This window comes from Patiria miniata, unplaced genomic scaffold (assembly GCF_015706575.1).
Source record: "Patiria miniata isolate m_02_andy unplaced genomic scaffold, ASM1570657v1 HiC_scaffold_6, whole genome shotgun sequence".
In the NCBI taxonomy this organism is placed as follows: domain Eukaryota; kingdom Metazoa; phylum Echinodermata; class Asteroidea; order Valvatida; family Asterinidae; genus Patiria; species Patiria miniata.
The window spans coordinates 24,654,304-24,675,512 of record NW_024037073.1 but is presented as its reverse complement, the minus strand read 5'-3'; the positions used below and the strand labels follow the sequence as shown (position 1 = coordinate 24,675,512).

The 21,209-nt window shown below is 40.7% G+C and overlaps 1 protein-coding gene across 1 annotated transcript; it reads right to left on the bottom strand.

Moving 5' to 3' along the window:
- Nucleotides 1–13,910: 13,910 nt before the first annotated feature.
- Nucleotides 13,911–14,486, bottom strand: LOC119743355. Its single transcript, XM_038219750.1, has one exon. It carries the CDS (start codon nt 14,484–14,486, stop codon nt 13,911–13,913), a length of 576 nt encoding a protein of 191 aa, XP_038075678.1.
- Between the last annotated feature and the right edge of the window lie 6,723 nt (nt 14,487–21,209).

Sequence of the window (21,209 nt, the reverse complement as noted above, 5' to 3'; positions counted from 1 at the left end):
AGTCAGATAGGAGTGGTACCAAATACCCTTTGAAAATATTCCAGCTGAAATTGTTTCGTGTGGATGAATACTGAGGTGGTGTTGAAAGAGGGTGTCCATGGCACATTTTAACATTATGCATTAGCAATGGAATCCAGTTACAAGACACAACAAAAAGTTAATGTATTTTCTCGGTTTTCTTAAAATGTATACTATCCAATCAACCTTCAACAGGTTAGTTGTCATGCACCCTGCTTCGACTTTTAGCACTTTTGTTGGTTCAAACGAAAGTAAAGGCACAAGAAGCAAATAATCATATGTACCTTTTAAGAAAGTTGCAGTCATTAGGATTATACAAGAAGTATATTTCATTGCTTCTGGTGGTAAACGGGAAACATCAAATGTAAACATTTTTAGTTGGTCAAATGACTCTTGCATGTGTAGGATTAGTCATGATCATGATAATCTGAGACCAGATTTGGACAGCACATGCAATCATGAAAGGCATGTATTCATCTGAGTGCAATGTGTAATTATAAACATCAAGATGAATTTTTATTCCCTTTGTTTTAAGTTGCCAAATCTTCCAAAGAAGTTTTATACAATTTAGAAGTGTTTTTGTCATTTCGTATAACCTTGGAGAGTGAAATACATTTGAACATCCAAACAATGTGTGTTACAGTGAAGTGCAAATTTGCCTTGTTGAGATTATTTATGCAAATGCACTAAGGTTTTCTGTCATGGATGTTGGTATGAACGTAGATGATGTGGATATGATTCACCTACTTTAATGAACATGTAGTTGTGTTTGTCATTTATAATACATGTACACCATATAGTTATTAAACTGTGCTGTACATTTTGGATTTTTGTGACTTGGTTTAAAAATTAACAGTCACTTCTTTCATATTTCAAAAAATTATATTTCCAATGGCAAATTATTAAAGTGGATGCGGTGTTTAAAATGAATTAGACTTTCTATTCTATAAATGTTCTAGTTTTCTGGCAACGTGATGTTAGAAATGAACTCTTTTGAACTTTTAATAAAATTGTATTTTCAATGGCAAATTTTATATTAAATACAATACATGTAGATCTGAGCCAATTTACTTGTTTCAGTCAAATTATTCTGTGTGAAAGATTGACCATTTTTTCCTCTGGCTTATTTCATTGTGTCACGCTTAATTTTTTGGTTACAGAATCCCAATGTTTCCAAGTAGATATCATGGCTAATGGAAAGTACTCAAGAAAATAAACAAACCCAAATTTAAAATATCTTAAAAATTTAAGTATCTTCCTTTTCTTGTACATATATTCAATGGGGAGTGCCCAGGGGAGTGCCGATAATATCCTACAATCGTGCACACTACATTACCTAATAGTGTACAGGGGCGGATCCAGGATTTTTCACAGGGGAGGGGTTCATCAGCGAAAAAATCAGAAAATGTAAACACTTGGCCTCCGTAAAATCAAAACTGGGGGGGTGGGGGGGGGGGCCTGGTTCCATATTTCAATAGGGGGCGCTGTTCAAATTTGATGATTAGTAACACTAGATTACAGACTGGTGTACCGTATTTTGAACAGGCGGACATATACCAGTATAATTTTTTTGGGATTTGTATGATAATTGTTTTTTTTTTTTTTGACAGAGCTGGGGGGGGAGGGGGGGTTTGACACCCCCCTCTGGATCTGCCTGGTGTACAATTCATGGCCCCTGCTCACAACTATTTTTTTGAGGGGGAAGGGGGAGGGAGAGACCTTTCGAATGTGACATCACCTTAATTCTAACATTTGCTACTGTCTTTTGTAGGGAATTTCTTTTTTTTATAATGGGGGGGGGGGGGGGGTCAACAAAAGTTTGGGTGCTCCCTGCCCCCCCCCCCCCCCCCCCCCAATGGTGGAACTGCACCAATTTGTGAGTACCCTCAAATGACTCGGCCCATTTCGGTTCTGTAGGCCACATTTCTTGCGTTTACCACAATTTGGTAAAAAAATAATGGACTGAGCTGCAGCTCTGCTATTTGCCCAGGATATCATGCAAATACGTAAACACAAAAACATACATACATAATCTTTACACCGTTCTTAGGGAACTATGTTCTACTTTTATTCATTTTGAGGTAGCATTTTTGGTATCAGGGGTCAATCTCTATGGGGGTAATCCTAAGTCTATGTTAAAAAGTTTCTACCGGTAACTTTAACAGCGCCCTCTAACAAATCTTTGAGAGTGGCGTTTTTGAAATTTCGGACTAGCTTCGGACTCAGTGTCGTAATCATTTCCACAACTAATTACATGTCCGATACAGGCATGTCATAACATTTGGGCTGACAAAAGCAAGAAATGTTCAAAGCAAAACAAAGACCGATACCAGTTTATCCCGAAAGTGACAAAATAACATCGCTGAAAGTCAAAGCTAAATCTTTCAAACGAAACCAATGTTTACGAAAATTCCCAAGGACGTATTGCCCACGTGAGGGCGCATACATGTGGCGTTGTTTTGTGACACTGACAGGTGCAAAATGAATGGTTAGAATTCACACGTGGCGGTTTGTTGCCATGTCAGTGCTGCATGCACATGTCACAATGAAAAGACCCTGTGCTCAAGCCCGTCTCGCAAGTGTCGTCGCCATGTTGGGTCACTTTCTCCGGATGTTTTCATGGTTGTATCTCTGCTAATTTGTGACTGTGAGGTACTTGGTTCAGTGTGTCCGCCGTCAACTCGATTTTATTAACCCCTGAAAAACTGCAAGAAGTTCATGGCTGGTCGTGAGTATTTAACAGGGAAAGAATCGTATTACCAAGGTTGTGATCATGGCGATGTGCATTCACAAAGCGCGGGGTTTGCAATTGCATTAACATACCTTTTCCATAAACAGTAAATCTAAGATTTTCACATAATCCTATTTAAACATTTTGGATTTTGAGCATGTTAAGGAAGTGACAATTAAGCTAGTGGTTACTCACGTACGTCACAATATGTGCATCCCCCCCAATGTTGAAGCACTTGAAAGTGTTCAACATATTTAATTGGCCTGATCGAAGATCAATCTGACAATTGATAATTATTATGTGCCAACATAATAATTGCAAGGCTTTATTCATCCTTGCAACATATCTCTCTCTGTTATTTAAGTCTCTATTGTATCATAGTGGTGATGTGAAGTAGTTTTCTACAGGAAATAATTAATGCTGGTTTCCTTTATTTTCAATAGGACCCAAAGAATATTGATTGTGAAAAGAATGCAAAAGTCATATCCGTCACACCTTTTGTGACGGAAATGACAATTATTATATTACTGGCTTTTGGAGGTATAATTACTTTTTCAAGTTGTTTACAAATTATGGCAGTAGGTACATATTGAGAAATACACTGGGACATGCATTTTGAGGGGGTTTTGAGGGAGTATTGTAAAGAATGAGCATCTTGTCCATTATGTTAAAGAGTTTTTAACAGTGCACATAATAGGAGTCGTGTTAAAGTTAATTTCACTGCTCAAAATCTAATTTTCATTCTATATTTTTTCGAATTATAGTGCCTTAAAGTGTGTCGGAACATGAAAGTAGACACTTGATACTGAAGAATGACATAGGCCCCCTTTTAATAAGAACTTGCTGGGAGTGTACATGCGGGAAGAAATTCATGATAAACTATCTCCAGCATTTAGGATAGAGATAAACCCACGAATGATTCTAGAAGGTTGATGCATTGGCAGTTGTACTGTTTAACTATGTTCACTATAGGGTGTCAGTGGGTACATTGAATTTTTTGAAAAGAAGTTGAACAATGAAGCAGTAAGTGAAAATTAACAAAAATCCACTTTGACAAAGATGTATATCATAAATTTAATTTAGCCAGTTAAACTGTGCACATTAATTTACTTGTTTTTAACAAATTCAATAAATATATAAATCTGATATCAAAAAGTAATTTCATCCTCTGCAGGCTGAGTGTCAACATTAAACTGAAATCCACAGGCAAAAGGGAAACTATGTATTGGTGGAGTGAGGAAATTATAGATGTGACATTTTCACATTTAAACATTTAAGATAATACAAAATTCTAAATCGTATTTTTCCAAAAGTTTCAACAAAATTCAAATTTTAAAAACAGGAACCTATTTTCGCTATTTTCCTTTGAGTTGAGAATGCATACAAATAATCCAAACCTATTCAATTTGCTAAAGCTAAGGAGAACTGCAGTAAGATTACTTTCAGGCTACGTGCTCATCTTTTTATTGTTTTCAATGACAGCCCCTTTTTATTATGTTATTCATCATGATTATTTGTTGTCGTCATCATGCACAATTGGTCGCAGTCGTCAGTCTCTTTGTGAAAGGGCTCAACATTGAGGTGGTTTCTGTTGTTTGCTAAACATTTACAAAATGAAACGTCCTTAGAAGACATTGGAGGAGGAGGTCTAAGAAATTGGGAGGAAGGCAATTGGAGGTATGTGTGTGGATGTTGGCTAATGACACACATGGTAACATGCTGAGGTGATGCTGAAGTTTGTGCAGTAGCATGAGCTATCGTCTGATTTTGTCTGCAAGCATTTTTAGCTGGAGAGCTGGTCGTTGTATTGCTGATCCCCAATTGTGTCCCTGTGTTGGATGTATGCTGCTTGATTCTCATGATGATGGCTGTCTGGCGTCTTGTCTGGCTGTTGTCTGACTGTTCTCTGCACCTTCCAGTGTGTCACAGTGTTGCAGGGTGGAGTGAGGCTCTTCAGGTTGGCGGAGTGTGGATCTTGGTGGGCTTTTGGGATCTTGCAGGTGGTATGTATCTGGTTCGGCCGGATGCTTGTTGTCACTTGTGAAGTACTGGGTGTGAGAACTGCCTGTGTGTGGGCTGCCTGTGTACTGGGTGGAGCTAGGGTTCGGGTGGAGTGAGGGGGGGACGCCTTTGGTGTAGGTGAAAGGGGGACTTTGAAGACTGATTTGTGCTGGTGTTGACTGGATGAGCCTTGAATCTGTTGTGTTGCAGTGTCTCTTGATATGGTAAAGTTGTTGCCGCCAGGATTGTGGTTGTCTGTTGATGTTGATGAGCTTCCGGATTCCCGCTGGTTGCTTGACTGGTGTTTGGATTTCCGGGTGCAGGAAGGATTGGTTGTCGATGTTGCCAGTCAGTGTCTGTCGTCATCTCTAATAGACTCAGGGGTCGAGGGTGTTGTCAGACTGTTTTCAGACCTTAGCATCCGGGGATGAGATTTAAGGCGCCTGATCCTCACTGCGCCAGATGCTGCTGTAAATCCAGTTGAAGTCTTTCAGGACATGCTGGAGGTCCCATGCTGTATGATGAAGTGATGAGAGTCTCATCCGTGTACTGAAGACAAACTCTTGGTCTCAGATCTACGAAGGCAGTACTCCTATATGAAGGCATTGACTAAAACTGGGGATAGAGTTGATCCTGTGGAAGTTCCAGAAGGCTACTTGGACAACTGGCTGTTCATTGGAAGAAAGACAGCAGGATGTAGGTGGGTCGCAGATCATGAACCTGGTTTGGAGTGTGGGGCTTCATATTTCTGCAGGGCGTAGTCAAGTCGGAGTCCCCCTTGGCACCGAGGCATGAGTAGCCTGTGGGGATGGCAGTGAATATCTGGTAGCCTTCATCGGGGTTGACCATGGTGTCGTTGGGAACACTGTGAGGTTGCGCTCATGGTGTCATTGGGATCATCACCCTCACCATCCCCATCACCCCCACTGGCGGCCGCCCCCACCCCCCCCTCACCCTCACCACCACCATCACCATCATCATCATGCTGCTGCTGCTGCTGCTGCTGCTGCTGCTGCTGCTGCTGCTGCTGCTGCTGCTGCTGCTGCTGCTGCTGCTGCTGCTGCTGCGAAAACCTTTACTTGTGATCCCAACAAAGCCATGTGCAGCTTCAGTGGAGACTCCAGGTATTCATCACCAATCCCATGGGTGAGGCATGTCTCAAGGTCTCGGTCAGGAAACCTTCATGAAGACAAGCTGTGTGAGTGTGAAACCCTCTCTCTGAATTAGGTTTGTGATCTCCTACCCATCTACATCCTGCCGTCCTTCATCCAGTGGACAGGTCAATTCTTCAAGCAGTCAGCTGGAACTTCCACAGGATTAACCCCATCTCCAGTTCTGGCCAATATCATCATATAGTTCTGTACAGCTTTCGTGGATTTGAGAGCAACAGTTATCTTCAGTTTGTGGATGACACTTTCATCATTTTATCACACAGCACAGTACCTCCAGCAGTTCCTGAGACACTTCAGCTGGTTCACACACAGCAGCATCTGGCTCACCTTGGATCGAATCTTCTTCCTGGATATTGAGGCCTCCAGGCAGTCTGGCAGTATTCTCAGCCCTTTTGTCTATCAGAGAGCCACACATTGATAGGCATCTCCACAATCAATCTGTCCAGTGCCCTGGGATCTATTCATTAGTCATTGGCACCCTTTTCTGGCAATCCTTCATCATTGACCACGATCCTTTGCTGCGACAACTTTGCTATGTCAAGGCAACAATCCAACACGACCGATTTGGGGTACATCAAGTTGAGACACTTGATCCGAAGTCTTTCACTGACTAAAGTGTTTTGTATACTCAAAGTCTACCCATCAGGTTCATCTGGTCTATTACACTTCCCTTCATAGGCAGCTCTTATTGCATTTAGTCCTTCCTGAATGACACTGGCATCTAGGTTTTCCATGCCTAACATGATCTGCAATAGCCTACAAGGATGAGTAAGACTCTGAGACCTAACCTGATGTAACACCTGTGAATACAGAAAGGTCTGCATTGGGTACATCGGTGAGGATCTTAGCGCTGGACTCCATGAACACAAGGCGCATGGTTCTTTGGGGAGATTGCAGGAATTTTTGATAATTCAGCATTTTACCGATCAGTAGCACCTCATCATAAGTATTGAGTGCCACAATCCTTGCCGAGTCTGAAAGGCCTTGGATGTCTGGCACAGGATTTTTCTGCAGGACATCAGTTCCATCATCAGTGATATCTGGAGTCCTTTGCTGTGCTAGCATCTCAATATTCCACAGGCCTCCAATACTCACTCCACCAATAGTTAACATCTAGTTCCCCTTTTAGCTTGTCTGTGGGTGTCTGTCCTCAAAACTCAGCTCTGTAAGTAACATTCATGTACATGTACTCACTTGACATTCTATAGTGAACAAAAATTGCCCTTTCTTGCCTTATGTTAATTGTCCTGTCTTGCCTGCCACTTTCTTGCCTAAAGTGCCAATATTTGCCTAAAGTGCCACTTAATTCTTACCTAAAGTGCCAACTATTTCTTGCCAAAAGTGCCAACTATTTCTTGCCAAAAGTGCCAATTAATTCTTGCCTAAAGTGCCAATTAATTCTTGCCTAAAGTGCCAATCCTTGTCTAAAGTGCCATCTCTTGCCTAAAGTGCCATCTCTAGCCTCAAGTGCCATCTCTTGCCTCAAGTGCCATCTCTCGCCTAAAGTGCCATCTCTCGCCTAAAGTGCTAACTCTTGCCTCAAGTGCCAATTCTCGCCTAAAGTGCCAATTAATTCTTGCCTAAAGTGATAATTCTTGCCATGTTGTCTAATGTCTCTAGCCCTATTGCCAACACTTGCCATAATTACATCCCTCTTTACCGATACTGTCCTACGTGCAAAATGTTATTCCAATCAAAGCTGCCATGCATCAACCCTCCTTGCCAGGCATGTACACTCCCATTCTAGACACACAATTCTAGTTCTTACCTCAGTTAGTTGCCTTCAACTTCAAGTCAATGGCTGGATTGAAGGTCTAGTTCATTAGTGTTTTTTAGGTCAAGATTAATTCCAAGTAATCCCTTGCTAATTTGTTTAGTCATAAAGAAAATTGGGTAAAAGTTCACACTGAAAGCCACAGCCCTTTGCATTGTTTTATTTCAATTAATTGTACTGGATGCTAGTATTGCTGTTGCAAGCAGGTCATCACCCACATTAGGTTAAACATACAAAGCCAAACCATTGGCACCATTTGTCTTTTATGTAAACGGCCGCACAAGTAATGCACATGCATGCATATGGTGAGTAACCACTTAATTTTGTCACTTCCTTTGAAAAACATGTTCACCAGAGCTCTTGAAATAGAAATTGTTTGGAACAAAAAGAAAAAACAAGTCTATGAACCCCCCCCCCTTATCCTAAACCTTGACTTTGTGACTCAGCATGGCAACACTTTTAAATCTTTGATAATTGATAAACAAAATTAATTCTACTATTAAATACATTCAACATTTGCAATTTTTTTTTTACTTCAAATTTGTGTTACTTTTTATTGTTAATTACTTTTTGATATGCATTTTGTTGGTGTCATTTGACTTTTCTTTATTTTCTAAAGAATTTGGGGTCAGAGAAGGCAAACCCAACTACATGTAAGAAGGATTATACTGTTTTCACTAGCTTATTAATTGAGTGTAAGTGTTGCCTCAAGTAGGCGTACTCAAGTCAAAACTTTGTGCTTGTCCACGTAGTAAGTGCGAGGGCATAAATGTCAAGAACAAATCATAATTTCTGATTTCAAAAAAAAAAAACATTTTAAAATGACATATTTTATAAACAAATGCTCAGTGAACCCTCCCTCTCTCGGGGGGGGGGGGGGGGGCAATTTCAGCAAGTCCAGCCCAGCAGTCAAATGAGATTAAGTGACTGTTTTTAACAGTTTAGTGCTCCCTGTCTTCATAAAGCAGGATTGACTGGCTGTGACTGTTTATGTAACTTGATACAGCTATGTTTTGACTGTCATATATTGATAAGCCAACTGTGACTTGAACACCTTTCAATCTCCTACTTTTGTCTGTTGATGGAATGGACTGTCACAGTGCCTATAAACAAGATCTGACTGTTGGTGACAAGCCCGAGTAAAAGGCATGGCAGGGGAAAAGAAGTGAAATTTTGACTGTCTGTGACTGATCAAACAAAAGATAAATGTTGAAGTATACTCAACAGTAATGGCCGAATTCAAATAATTGTCAGCAGTTTATTACTTTACTTTGTCTTCCATTTTATTTTGGTACTAAAAATCAAGAAAAAAAATTTAACAGAAGTCAACACCCAGGCATACAAGTTTTCCTCGGATCTGCTGATTTCCTTGTTTTTAAGTTTTTGTGAATGCTATTACAAATTGAAAATACCATACAAAGTCTTGTGTGGTTACTTTTGGAGTTTCCTTGTTTTTTTCCCCTAAAGTCCCAGTTGCATGCCTGAAAACAGTAAACGTACATGAGCATTTGAATAATCATTATTTAGAAAAAAGTTTCCAAATATCTTTTGATAAAACACTGAGGCACACAGTATTTCAAAAGGGCTTGTTTGACTTTATAGAAATGATTCAGTACAATGTTAGGCTGTAACATGATTTATTTCAATTGATTATTTTGCTTGAAAAATATTCCTGAACTAGCAATTTGCTCCCTATGTTCCTCCAGTTACACAAATTAGGAAACTAGTATTTTTAAGTTGGTGACCAGTAATCCTTACCGTTTAGAGAAAACATATCCCCATCTATAGGCAAGAAAACTGAATGAGTCGGCGAACAATTCAATAAAAAGACAGTGACAGCAGTTTAATACTACATTCAACACATTTATTAGTAACGTAATGCTAAAAACACGATGGATGCAATCCTTAGCAGCCTGAGTAGGAAATGGACTCGTGCTTCGATTGCATGCCTCCACAGTGTGTGCTTCTACCCCAGTTTGAGTCAATACAGTGCTCGCTATGCAGCGCATCCAAGCCACACATTAAATAATGGATGTATGCGTACTCCCAGGCCCAACCAATAAGCATGTCGGCTCGTCACACTGATATGGCGGTGCAGTCTGGACCTCCAGCTGTACACAGTGCAGCGTATGACTCGTAGCGTAGTGTAGTGTAGACTTACCATCAAGTAAACTTTTCGTGTGCTCCGTGCCCTGGCTAGCAACAGACTGATGTGCTGTGCCTCTTCATGCAAGTACACCCTTAATGAAAGCGCACTATGCAACTGATCACGTGACGTGCTTCATAGCAACACTCCTAGCGATGTATTTTGCATTACAATGGCCCGACCTGAAAACTTAAACAAAATAGGCCCTAACTCACAAATTACATTAATAAAATTTTTTAATTTTGCCAACATACATAAAGGTACCTCTTGTTAACTGTGGTACTGGAGATGTCTTACAGTTTAGTTTGTTTTACTTAAGAGAATACTTCATGAACATTTTCATAACAATTTAAGAACCATTTAAGAACGTTTCCAAACAAGTTAAGAATAATTTTAAAACGTTTTAAGAGCACTTTAATAACACTTTAAATTATGGGATGTCTCTAATGGGAGCAGTACTCAGAAAGAATAATTTGGGACCTAACAGTTTGTTTCTTCTTAAGCTTGGCATCGAAGATGATGTCAAACACCCACATCCTCTTCTGTTCCTTGTTTGCGATGCTGGACTGAAACTTGGTGACAATGAGCATTTTTGTCACCTTGGTAGCAGTCCAGCTCAATGTCTCCTCAAGATCGATGTCTGGCACCAGCTCACTCGAACTGGTCCCAGTTGGACCAGTAAGTTTTTGATGCTGGACCACTTATTGATACAGCACTCTGGTATGGTCAACTGCTGCGTTTTTCTCCTTCAGAACCCAGGTTATGGATTACAGAAGTTTGCGAGTGATGACAGGGAGCCATGATCCGTCCGGTTAATAATCTAACGCCCATAGAGGTGTTGCGTTCAATGCTTGAGGAAGTGGACAACAGCTAGCAATAAACGCCTTGTTACACAGTAATTAGGTTTGGGTTTGGACGGGGTCTGCCTGATGTTTTCCAATATTTATGTTCCCCAGTACATTGTACCTATGTTCCCCCAATATCATTAGGGTTAGGCTTAGGGTTAGGGTTAGGTTTAGGATTAGATGGTTAGGACTAGTGCTTAGGGTTAGATGGTTAGGGTTAGATGGTTAGGGTTAGATGGTTAGGGTTAGATGCTTAGGGTTAGATATTTAGGGTTAGATTCTTAGGGTTAGATGCTTAGGGTTAGATGCTTAGGGTTAGATTCTTAGGGTTACATGTAGATGCTTCTAGGATGAGGGTTGTGGAACATGTAGGTATTGGGCAACATAGGTAGGCACCTGGTTGGGACAATGCCAGACTTGCATAGCCGATAACTCTTTCTTTCCCTTCCTAAACTTGCAAAAGAACTGCACCGATCCCATCCCTGCTGGCATCAGATCGAGTATGTATTGGCCCTCCAGTTGAGAATATCCCATGATAGGGGCCTCCTGCAATCCTGTCTTGAAGATGTTGAAAGAGCTGTCACACTTCTCGTCCCATGTGAAATCACAGTTCTTCTTGGTTAAACAGTGTACATGTACGTAGTGGCCGTACTTGTAGTGAGTGTATCTCGTTCTTCCAGTAGGAAGAAGACTTTGGAAAGTTACTCACAAAGGTTTGAATGGTATTTGTATGTTTGAGGGGTTTGTGCATGAGGTATGCAATTCTTGTTCGTCTTTGGTAGTGGTTAATATTATCAATTAGTAAGCATTGGGTGGGTTTGGCCGGAGTGGGAACAAAGTTAAAACCTTTACTCAGGACTGTTTTCTCTGATGTAGAGATGGATAGCTTACGATAGGTTGAATATAACGTGTTCATTGTTTGTTTTTTTTTTGTTTTTGGCCGAATAAGCTCGTGATTGGGTTTTATTTACTCAGTGGAGTTGTGAGTTGTGGCGAGTATAGCTTGTAGTTTGAGCTATGTTTTTATTTGCCTCACAGGTTTTGGTCAGTTTCTATTTGCTATCATATGTTACAGATTAGATTTAGATGCGGATTAAGTATCTTTTTTGAAGATGAAGTGGCTCAGAAAAGAGCCGTTTGTGTCTTTGTTGACCTGCTGATTGTTTCACCGTTTTCTCTTTTGTCCTCTCATTGGTGGTTTTCTGCTTAGGAAGTGGTGGAAAATCTTGAGACTCGTCTCGATGTCTTGATATTTGATGAGATGCCCCTCGATTTGTTCAATAGCTTGGTCTTGCTTGGTCTTGAAATTGGCCTGGTTTGTTTCCCTCAATTGTTGAAGGCTTTGCAGCATCAGCTTTATGAGTGTGATGGCAATAAAGCTTTATGAGTGATTGTCAGTTTTGCCAATCAAGACTTTTAGTAAGTACTGGAAACCGAAGTGTAATGGGATTGACTGCCAAATACTGGATGTGGATGTGGAGTTCTGAACAATTGTGTTTCTTGAGATGATTGGGCAGTAATTGACCCAGCATGAGCTTGATCATGGTTATTTCTTTGTTGAGCCGTGCAGTGTTTGTCGGCTGTACCTGTTCATCATTCAATCATTCATTCATTCATTCATTCATTCATTCATTCATTCATTCATTCATTCATTCATTCATTCATTCATTCATTCATTCATTCATTCATTCATTCATTCATTCATGCATTCATACAAAACATTTTATTGCTGATTATTATATGCATCACACTTTGTGATACATCTTAATTGAGTACCGGTCAGCCAATGCCAGCTGCTGGCTGTCTGCTGTGAATGTGATGCCATAGGGGTCGTACAGACCCTGGGCCACACAGCTGACAAACTGACCGGTACAGTTATAGTGGTGTATGTGACCGGTCTTGACGTACCCTGTGTCTGTTGCAATGTAGATACCGAGCTTTTGCTGCAAACACCCTTGCAGTATTTCACTGGTTTTCCGTCGATGGTTGGCCGGATTGTGTTTACAGTCACAGCGCTGCCATTAGAAACCTCCACTATCTCCACTAGTCCCTGCTCCCAATCACTGATCACAATCCAACCATTGCTCAGTACAGCCAAGAAGCCAGGTCGTATCTTTACTGGCATGGTATGTAGAATATCACCATCCCTGGGATCGAGCTCAATCAATTCCTTTTTCTTGAGACCCGCTATGATGTTACCATTTGGCATGATTGCTACGCTTAACAGGCTATTGTCTGCGTTGCCAATCTCCGGCACGACGTGGAAGTCACACTTGTGCGTAGTGTCTCTATGGTAAACCATCATCTTGTCGGAATGAGCACACACCCACTGATTCGATACAACAACGACGTCATCTGGAAAACAAAACAAAATTGAATGAAATGATCAGATAACTGAAAGTATTTCGACTAAACTATTGTGAAAAAAAATCATATAATATAATTATATGAAATGAACAATGAGTCTATGAATAAATAACAATAAAGAGAAACTGAGTAAGGAAACATTTTAAATTAATCAACAAATAATATAAATAAACCAAATAAATATAAATAACAAATAATAAATTATTAAAACAACCACATGCTGCCACCACGCCACCATAACTACTGTAGTAGTTAATGGGAGACACCACACGAATGATTCATGGCCAAATGCAAGACTTATCAAACAAGATGACCACTTGAATGAGATATAAACACACACAAAAAAGATGGATGCACCCGTGGGATAAACTGGGCATATGGTGTGCTATCATCTTTCTTTGAGAACACATCCCCAAACTTTAATAAAAACGGCCATGTCACCATGAAGTGATGGCACACCTCCAACAGTATGCTACTGCCACAATTTGTGTATGCAGCACTCCGTTCCTCAGGAGGGTGATTGATGAGATGTGGATGATGGAGACGGTTTTATGGCTGTGCGTGTGCAGTGGGGTGTGACTGGATGCTTGTGCACCGGAGTGTGCCGGATGTAGGATGCTGGATGCGCTGAGGTGTTGTTGGTTGCATGCTGCTGGTTGCTGGTGTGCTGAGCTGTGTTGGATGCATGCTGCTTGATGAGTTGTGCCCAGATGTCTTTGATGTGGAATCCGATGTCTTGAGTGACTGTGTTGTTTCAGTAAATTTCGATGGCTTCTCTGATGCGTCTTGGGTGCCAGTGGGTGACTGGAGCGATGATGCGGGCTTGGTCCTAATGGATGCGATGATCTTGCTCGCGTTAGTGCTTGATGATGGTTGACTTGTCGATTTCTCCTTTCCTGCCATGTGCTTGATGTTCCTTGATTCTTGTCTTGAGGTCACGTCCTGTCTCTCCGATGTAAACATTGCCGCATTCACATGGAATACTGTAGCCTCCTGCCATGGTATTCAGGTCTTGTTTGTCCTTGTGTGTCTTTAGTTGAGCTTGTATCTTGTGTGGAGCTGTGTGATAGACCTTGATGTTGGCTTGGCTGAAGACTCGTAGCTTGTGGGAGATGTGGCTGATGTAGGGTAGGGTGACCACACTACAAAAGTGTCGGTGCTGATGTTCTTGTAGCCGTTGAACTTGAGGATGTCTTAATGTGATGGAGCTCTTGCTTGAAATGGGCTTGGGTCGCAGGTGTTGTAATCTCGGCGGAGAAGGGTGTTGCTGACTGCTGACTTGAAGCCTGGGTGGTGGAAGGATGTCTTGTGTAGGTATCAGTCGGTGTGCGTTGGCTTGCAGTGAATTGTGTGGGAGATTGATGGAGCCATCCTCTTCCCAGGTGACTTGGACATCGAGGAAGGCTAAGGTGTTGTTCTGCTCTTGTTCCATGGTGAACTCGGGCAGTTTTGGGCGCTACAGTGACTAAAAGTTAAAATAAAATATGCAGGCCTGCACCAGAAATGGGTGCTAATACATGTACCGTTGAAAAGTGTTATTTAGCTAAATCATATTTTTGTTGTGTGATTTATATTTTGCATACATTTTGCTTTCACAATTTAAGTCTTTACAATTTGCAATAATTAGGTTTTGCCCTTCACCGACATATAACCACTGTCTACTCGGTGTGTTACACCCGAGTGACAGTTAAACAACCTCACGTGCTTGGTGGTCGAGTGGTAAGACGTCTGCTCAACAAAGCAGAAGGTTGTGGGTTCGATTCCCACCCGAGTGCTTTTGCTGACTTTCACTCAGGTTGAACACACTGAGTATACAGTGTTTGTATGTCGATGAAGGACAAAACCTAATATTGATGCAAATTCTATCTTATGAATAGTCTTTGCTACTTGATATGAACACTCTCTGATAGAAACGGTACATGACACTCATTTGAAAATGCTCTTTACAGGCCTGGCATATCTTTTAAAAGTAAAGGCCTCATTGGCCTACATGTAGGTTGGAAGTAACATGGCTTGACAGGATCATTTGCAAGTACTCAAAAATCTGCCTTTTGATGAGTTGTGCCCAGATGTCTTTGATGTGGAATCCGATGTCTTGAGTGACTGTGTTGTTTCAGTAAATTTTGATGGCTTCTCTGATGCGTCTTGGGTGCCAGTGAGTGACTGCAGCGATGATGCGGGCTTGGTCCCAATGGATGTGATGATCTTGCTCGTGTGAGTGCTTGATGATGGCTGACTTGTCGATTTCTCCTTTTCTGCCGTGTGCTTGATGCTCCTTGATTTTGGTCTTGAGTTCACGTCTTTTTTCTCCGATGTAAACATTGCCGCATTTACATGGTATACTGTAGCCTCCTGCCATGGTATTCAGGTCTTGTTTGTCCTTGTGTGTCTGTAGTTGAGCTTGTATCTTGTGTGGAGCTGTGTGATAGACCTTGATGTTGGCTTGGCTGAAGACTCGTAGCTTGTGGGAGATGTGGCTGATGTAGGGTAGGGTGACCACACTACAAAAGTGTCGGTGCTGATGTTCTTGTAGCCGTTGAACTTGAGGGATGTCTTAATGTGATGGAGCTCTTGCTTGAGATGGGCTTGGGTCGCAGGTGTTGTAGGCTCGGCGGAGGAGGGTGTTGCTGACTGCTGACTTGAAGCGTGGGTGGTGAAAGGATGTCTTGTGTAGGTATCAGTCGGTGTGCGTTGGCTTGCAGTGAATTGTGTGGGAGATCGATGGAGCCGTCCTCTTCCCAGGATACTTGGACATCAAGGAAGGCTAAGGTGTTGTTCTGCTCTTGTCCCATGGTGAACTCGATGAGGGGGGTGTTGCTGGTTGATGTGGTCAAGGAAGGTGTGGAGTTGTTCTGTGCCATGTGGCCACACTACGAAAGAGTTGTCCACTTATAGCGTAGTCGTATGTCTTGTTTCAAGTCTGCAGCCTCGATGGTGATGCTCTCAAACTCTTCCAAGAACTCATCACTCACATCTCATCACTCACCCTCCTGAGGACGGACAGAGCACACTGTCCAAAATGTCGAGTTCTACACTCAACCAACCGGTTCTTTTCAGACCCACACTTCTTCCAAGAAGAGATTTCTTTCCACATGGCCTTACCCAAAAAATTGCTCTATTTTATCTCATTCGCCATGCAAAGCTTCAAGTCATATACAACTCTAATGTGTCGGAAACAATATTCTGTACTCACCAGCTTAACTTTGCAAATGGATTTGAAAATATGATTGGAATAATACCTTTGGCAATGAAGAGTTAAAGTAACTGCTAAAAAAAAAAAGAATTAAACATTAATGCCACCATACTCTGTGTGCCTCAGTGTTTCATCAAAATGTAATTTGGAAACTGTTCTCTATTAATTTCATTTAAACACCATATAGGCCTACTTTGAACCATTAAAATGGCAATCTATTATTCTTGTGACATTATGGATGTTGTGCCAACTTTCTTACCAAAGATATTTTACTCTGTGTTTTCATGACTATCAAGAACTGTTAAAAATACCAGTAAAATGTGAATTTAATTCTTTTAAATACGAAAGCTCGGGAAATGTTTCAATAATATAGTACTCAAGTGATTTAGAACAGTTTTTACTTGTACACATATGTTTTTATTGATGATTCATAGCATGTGTCCCGACGGCCCGATATGGTAATAATTATAGTCGTTTCATACTTTGTCAACTCTATTATGTCTGAATCAATACTCGTCAGCTTAACTTTGAAATTTTGAGTTGGATGTGAATATTTCATGGGAATAATACTGAAGGCAATGATGAAGGATTAAAGCTACTGCCAACATTGATGAATTAAAAACAATTTGCCTCTTTAAAATATATTAAAAATGGCATTTTACTGTATTAGAGTATTGGTATACAGAACAGGTCTTAATATATACATGTAGGATACTTGGGGTTTGCTTTCTCTGACAATCAAATTGCTTGAGAGTCAACAAATTCAAATAATGTTGACTCCAATGAAACTTCTGCATTGTGCCACATTGAATGTCAGTTGGAAGACCACCTTACCACTGGCCAGTTGTTTGGTGGTTAGCAATGCTATTTTATAAGGGCACACTAATCAGTATTCACAGTCTTTTACAATCCCACAAGGACAAGCAGGACCTAAAGTGCAGCGTTAATGAATCTGCTGCGAATGTGGTGAAGTGCAAGACATCACCTACGGGACTCGGTGAATAAAGTTCCTTGGCAGATATGGGATAGTGATAAACTGCCCAACCTGGCACCAGCAAGGATCTATTTACAGCAAGCTGGCACTGGTTCCTATGGCTGAGCCACCACTAAGATATCGACATCCTGGTGGTGACATGTTTTAGCCCATCCTCACTGGACAGTCCGATGGGTCACCTATACCCAAGGACTCGGCACCCATAGCAATGTGTCCCCACTTTAGCAAGCTTACGGGTCTTCTATACCCATGGCATCTTACTCCTGTGCTGGGCCCAGGGACAACATACCTGCTTCGTTTACCTTCACTGGAGGAGCAGTAATGATTGACTGTACTCTGTGAGGAGCATCTCCATAGCCAAGGAGTCAGGAGTCATCCAGCCCTCAAGGATAGCACCAGCTTCTCTCGTCTCATTAGCATCTCCTGTCACTGATGATGCACAGAATGGAGACCAGGAGTCATGGAAACACGAACTTGTCCCAATTGCAGTTGCTAGGTAAGACTGTGCCATACTTTTTAATCAATCTTAAAAGAAAATATCTCGCAAGAAAAATGTGTAATTCCCATGGTGACAACTTATCTGAATAACACAGTGCTTGTTGGCCTCTACTTTTGAATGCCCTCATGTAAAGTTGTTTTTGTCCTGTGGATTAATTGTCTTGGTCCTGTGGATTACTTGTCCTGACTTTGAAACATTGCAAATCACAATATGCATCTAGTCAATATCTATGTTCATTCATTTAGTTGGCATGTTAACAGTGAAAACATGATATTTTTTCCATCGTAAACTATGTACCTTTCCACCCAGCACTTTGTCCAGTCTGGAAGCTGGCTGCCCTTATATGCTTGTACCTCTTTCCTGTTTGAATCAATCTTTCACCGAGAGTTTGGTCCGCTTTGATTCACTCAGGCCACTTTTTCCCCCTGTGTCCCTTTCTGTTGCCTTGATGAATTTGCCCTGCTAGTGTGTCATTATGTAGGTTGTGTTGCCTGACAAAATGACCAAATGTGGCCATATTCAAGGGAAGGTGTCACTGTTGCTGTTAGGCATACAGAGTGCATACTCCCATAAATATCACTTTCAAACAAACGTTTGATCTGAAGTGTAAAATCTCTTTAAAATGGTAATTCAAACCAAACTATGTCATCCGTCACTGACCAAATCTTGGTCAGCAACAACGTTTTCTGTAAAGTTACTGGACAAGCATTATCAGATAGTGATATTTCTGTGGCTTATATCTCTTCTCTTTTATACAAAGTCTGCAACTTCTCAGAGAGTTCTATAGTGTACATGTCAACCATTGCAAGAATGTAAAAAGAAAAGAGTTTTTAATCGGGTTTTTAACAATTGTGTAACATGGTGCACAACTTAAAAACAAAAAGAAAGAAAAGTTAGTACCACTTGATAAAAGAAGTCATTTGTGGAAGTCCCCCTCCCTATTTTTCACGTAAAACACCTCATAGTTAGGATTGAATGATGAAGATCTAATTTCCTATTAGTGAGAATATTTTTCTAGCTAAAGTTGTAATATGAAATGTTTGTTGTGTGGTGTATGAACATATGAAGAGTGTATTTCCAAAATGCGATATACACCATTTTCTTCCCTTTGAGAATCCTACTCTCCCCTGGCTGCCCAAAAGCACTTTAAATAGCTGTTACACAGGGTGTGCATAAAAAATGCATCAGTTACAAAACTGTGCTTAAATAAACAATCAAGGAACTATGATGATACAAGCTTTGGTAGTGTGTAATGCACTTGACCATCAGCTTTAATTTGAGACCAATTGCAATTTATGTTCTTCCGAATGGCTGAGCAATCTTTTTTTAAACTGATGATTTTTACATCTGTCATTCAATATAATTAACCCATTAGCATCTTGGTCTGTATTTTATTACAGTGTATTTATTCACTGAAAAAATGAATCATAGGGTGCCTTTAAGTAGCTCACTGGGATCGACTCTGTAAAGGGAGACGTTAGCTATGACAGCCGGACTAATCAAACATTCAACCATGGGCCATCACGATCCTCACGTGATGTCCGTACAAAATGCCCATTTCAGACTGGGTGTTAAGCTTGAGATTTACTGCTTTTTAGAGAGTTGCAAAAGTAAAATGTTGGGCTGGAATTACAGCCTCTAAAGTTGAAATTAACTAAATAAATAATTACCCTTTTGCTTGAAATCAGTTGATTTTTGGGTCCGCTCGATATTTTCACTGTCTAGCCGCCAAATTTGTTCGTTTCTTGAAATGAACAACACTTGTATGCATGGGAACTGTTTCCACCACTGAGTTTGGTCCTTGAGCAGTTTCTGTGGTGGCTGACTCAAGACGTTGGAGCGAATTGAACAGCAAGGGGTTAACCTGAGACATCGATCCGGGTGAGCTACATGTACATTGTACTCGAACGTACCCTAAGAGTGCTAGGGCAGTTTTGGTGCTACAGTGAGTAACAGGCAGGGCAGTTTTGGGCGCTACAGTGACTAAAAGTTAAAATAAAATATGCAGGCCTGCACCAGAGATGGGTGCTAATACATGTACCGTTGAAAAGTGTTATTTAGCTAAATCATATTTTTGTTGTGTGATTTATATTTTGCATACATTTTGCTTTCACAATTTAAGTCTTTACAATTTGCAATAATTAGGTTTTGCCCTTCACCGACATCTAACCACTGTCTACTCGGTGTGTTACACCCAAGTGAAAGTTAAACAACCTCACGTGCTTGGTGGTCGAGTGGTAAGACGTCTGCTCAACAAAGCAGAAGGTTGTGGGTTCGATTCCCACCCGAGTGCTTTTGCTGACTTTCATTCAGGTTTAACACACTGAGTATACAGTGTTTGTTCGTCGATGAAGGACAAAACCTAATATTGATGCAAATTCTATCTTATGAATAGTCTTTGCTACTTGATATGAACACTCTCTGATAGAAACGGTACATGACACTCATTTGAAAATGCTCTGTACAGGCCTGGCATATCTATTAAAAGTAAAGGCCTCATTGGCCTACATGTAGGTTGGAAGTAACATGGCTTGACAGGATCATTTGCAAGTACTCAAAAATCTGCCTTTTGAAATAACCTGTTAATAAAAGCACAAATTGTGTTCATGATCTTTAAAAGATACATGACACTTGAGCTGAAAAGTCAGCCATTTTATTTACATTTCTGTAATTGCAAATGATACTATTGGCCTTTAAAGATAGCTTTTGCTCTTGGTTTTAATTTCTGTTGAAAAGCACTGATTATACAGTGCCAGTAATTATAGTATACAAATAATGAATGTTTGTGAGTGCAATGGTAAGAATAATTTCAATAGTGGAATGGAACTTTTCATCTGTCACCGAATGGAATTATTCTTACCATTGCACGAACGTGAAACATTCATTATTTGTAAATTATAAATTATCCTGATGCAAATTCCATCAAAAGTCAAATACTGACAAAGTGTAATTTTTCTAATGATGAATGGAAAGAGAGCCAACATGTTTGCAATTGTAGTGGCTTGGTGTAAGAGTATGGTCTTGTATTAAATTGTAACAGCCCTTGGGTATGTTGCAGTTAGAATGTTAGAAGTGGATTGCACCAGAATTCCTGGTGTCAGTTTTACTGGACAAAAAGTAATGACAAAACTCTTCAATGAAAAGTATGCAAACATACAGTAGTCTGCTTTTACAAATAGGGAAATTGTTCAAACTGTATGTTGACCAGTATAGCTCAGCATGTCAATGCCATACTGTATATTTACTCATGTGGGGCATTTATTGCTCAAGATGCATGGCACTCAAACACAAAGCTGAAGGTACCATGGAGCACTTGGTCTTGGTAAAACACCACGCCCCACACAACAGGAGTCTTACAATATTGATCCAATTTTGTACCAGAGGCCATCTGCCCATTCACTGCTTGTACACGTTATACCGTGATCAATGCAGGGTACATTGAAAATAAAAGTGGGATAGCATTGGCACC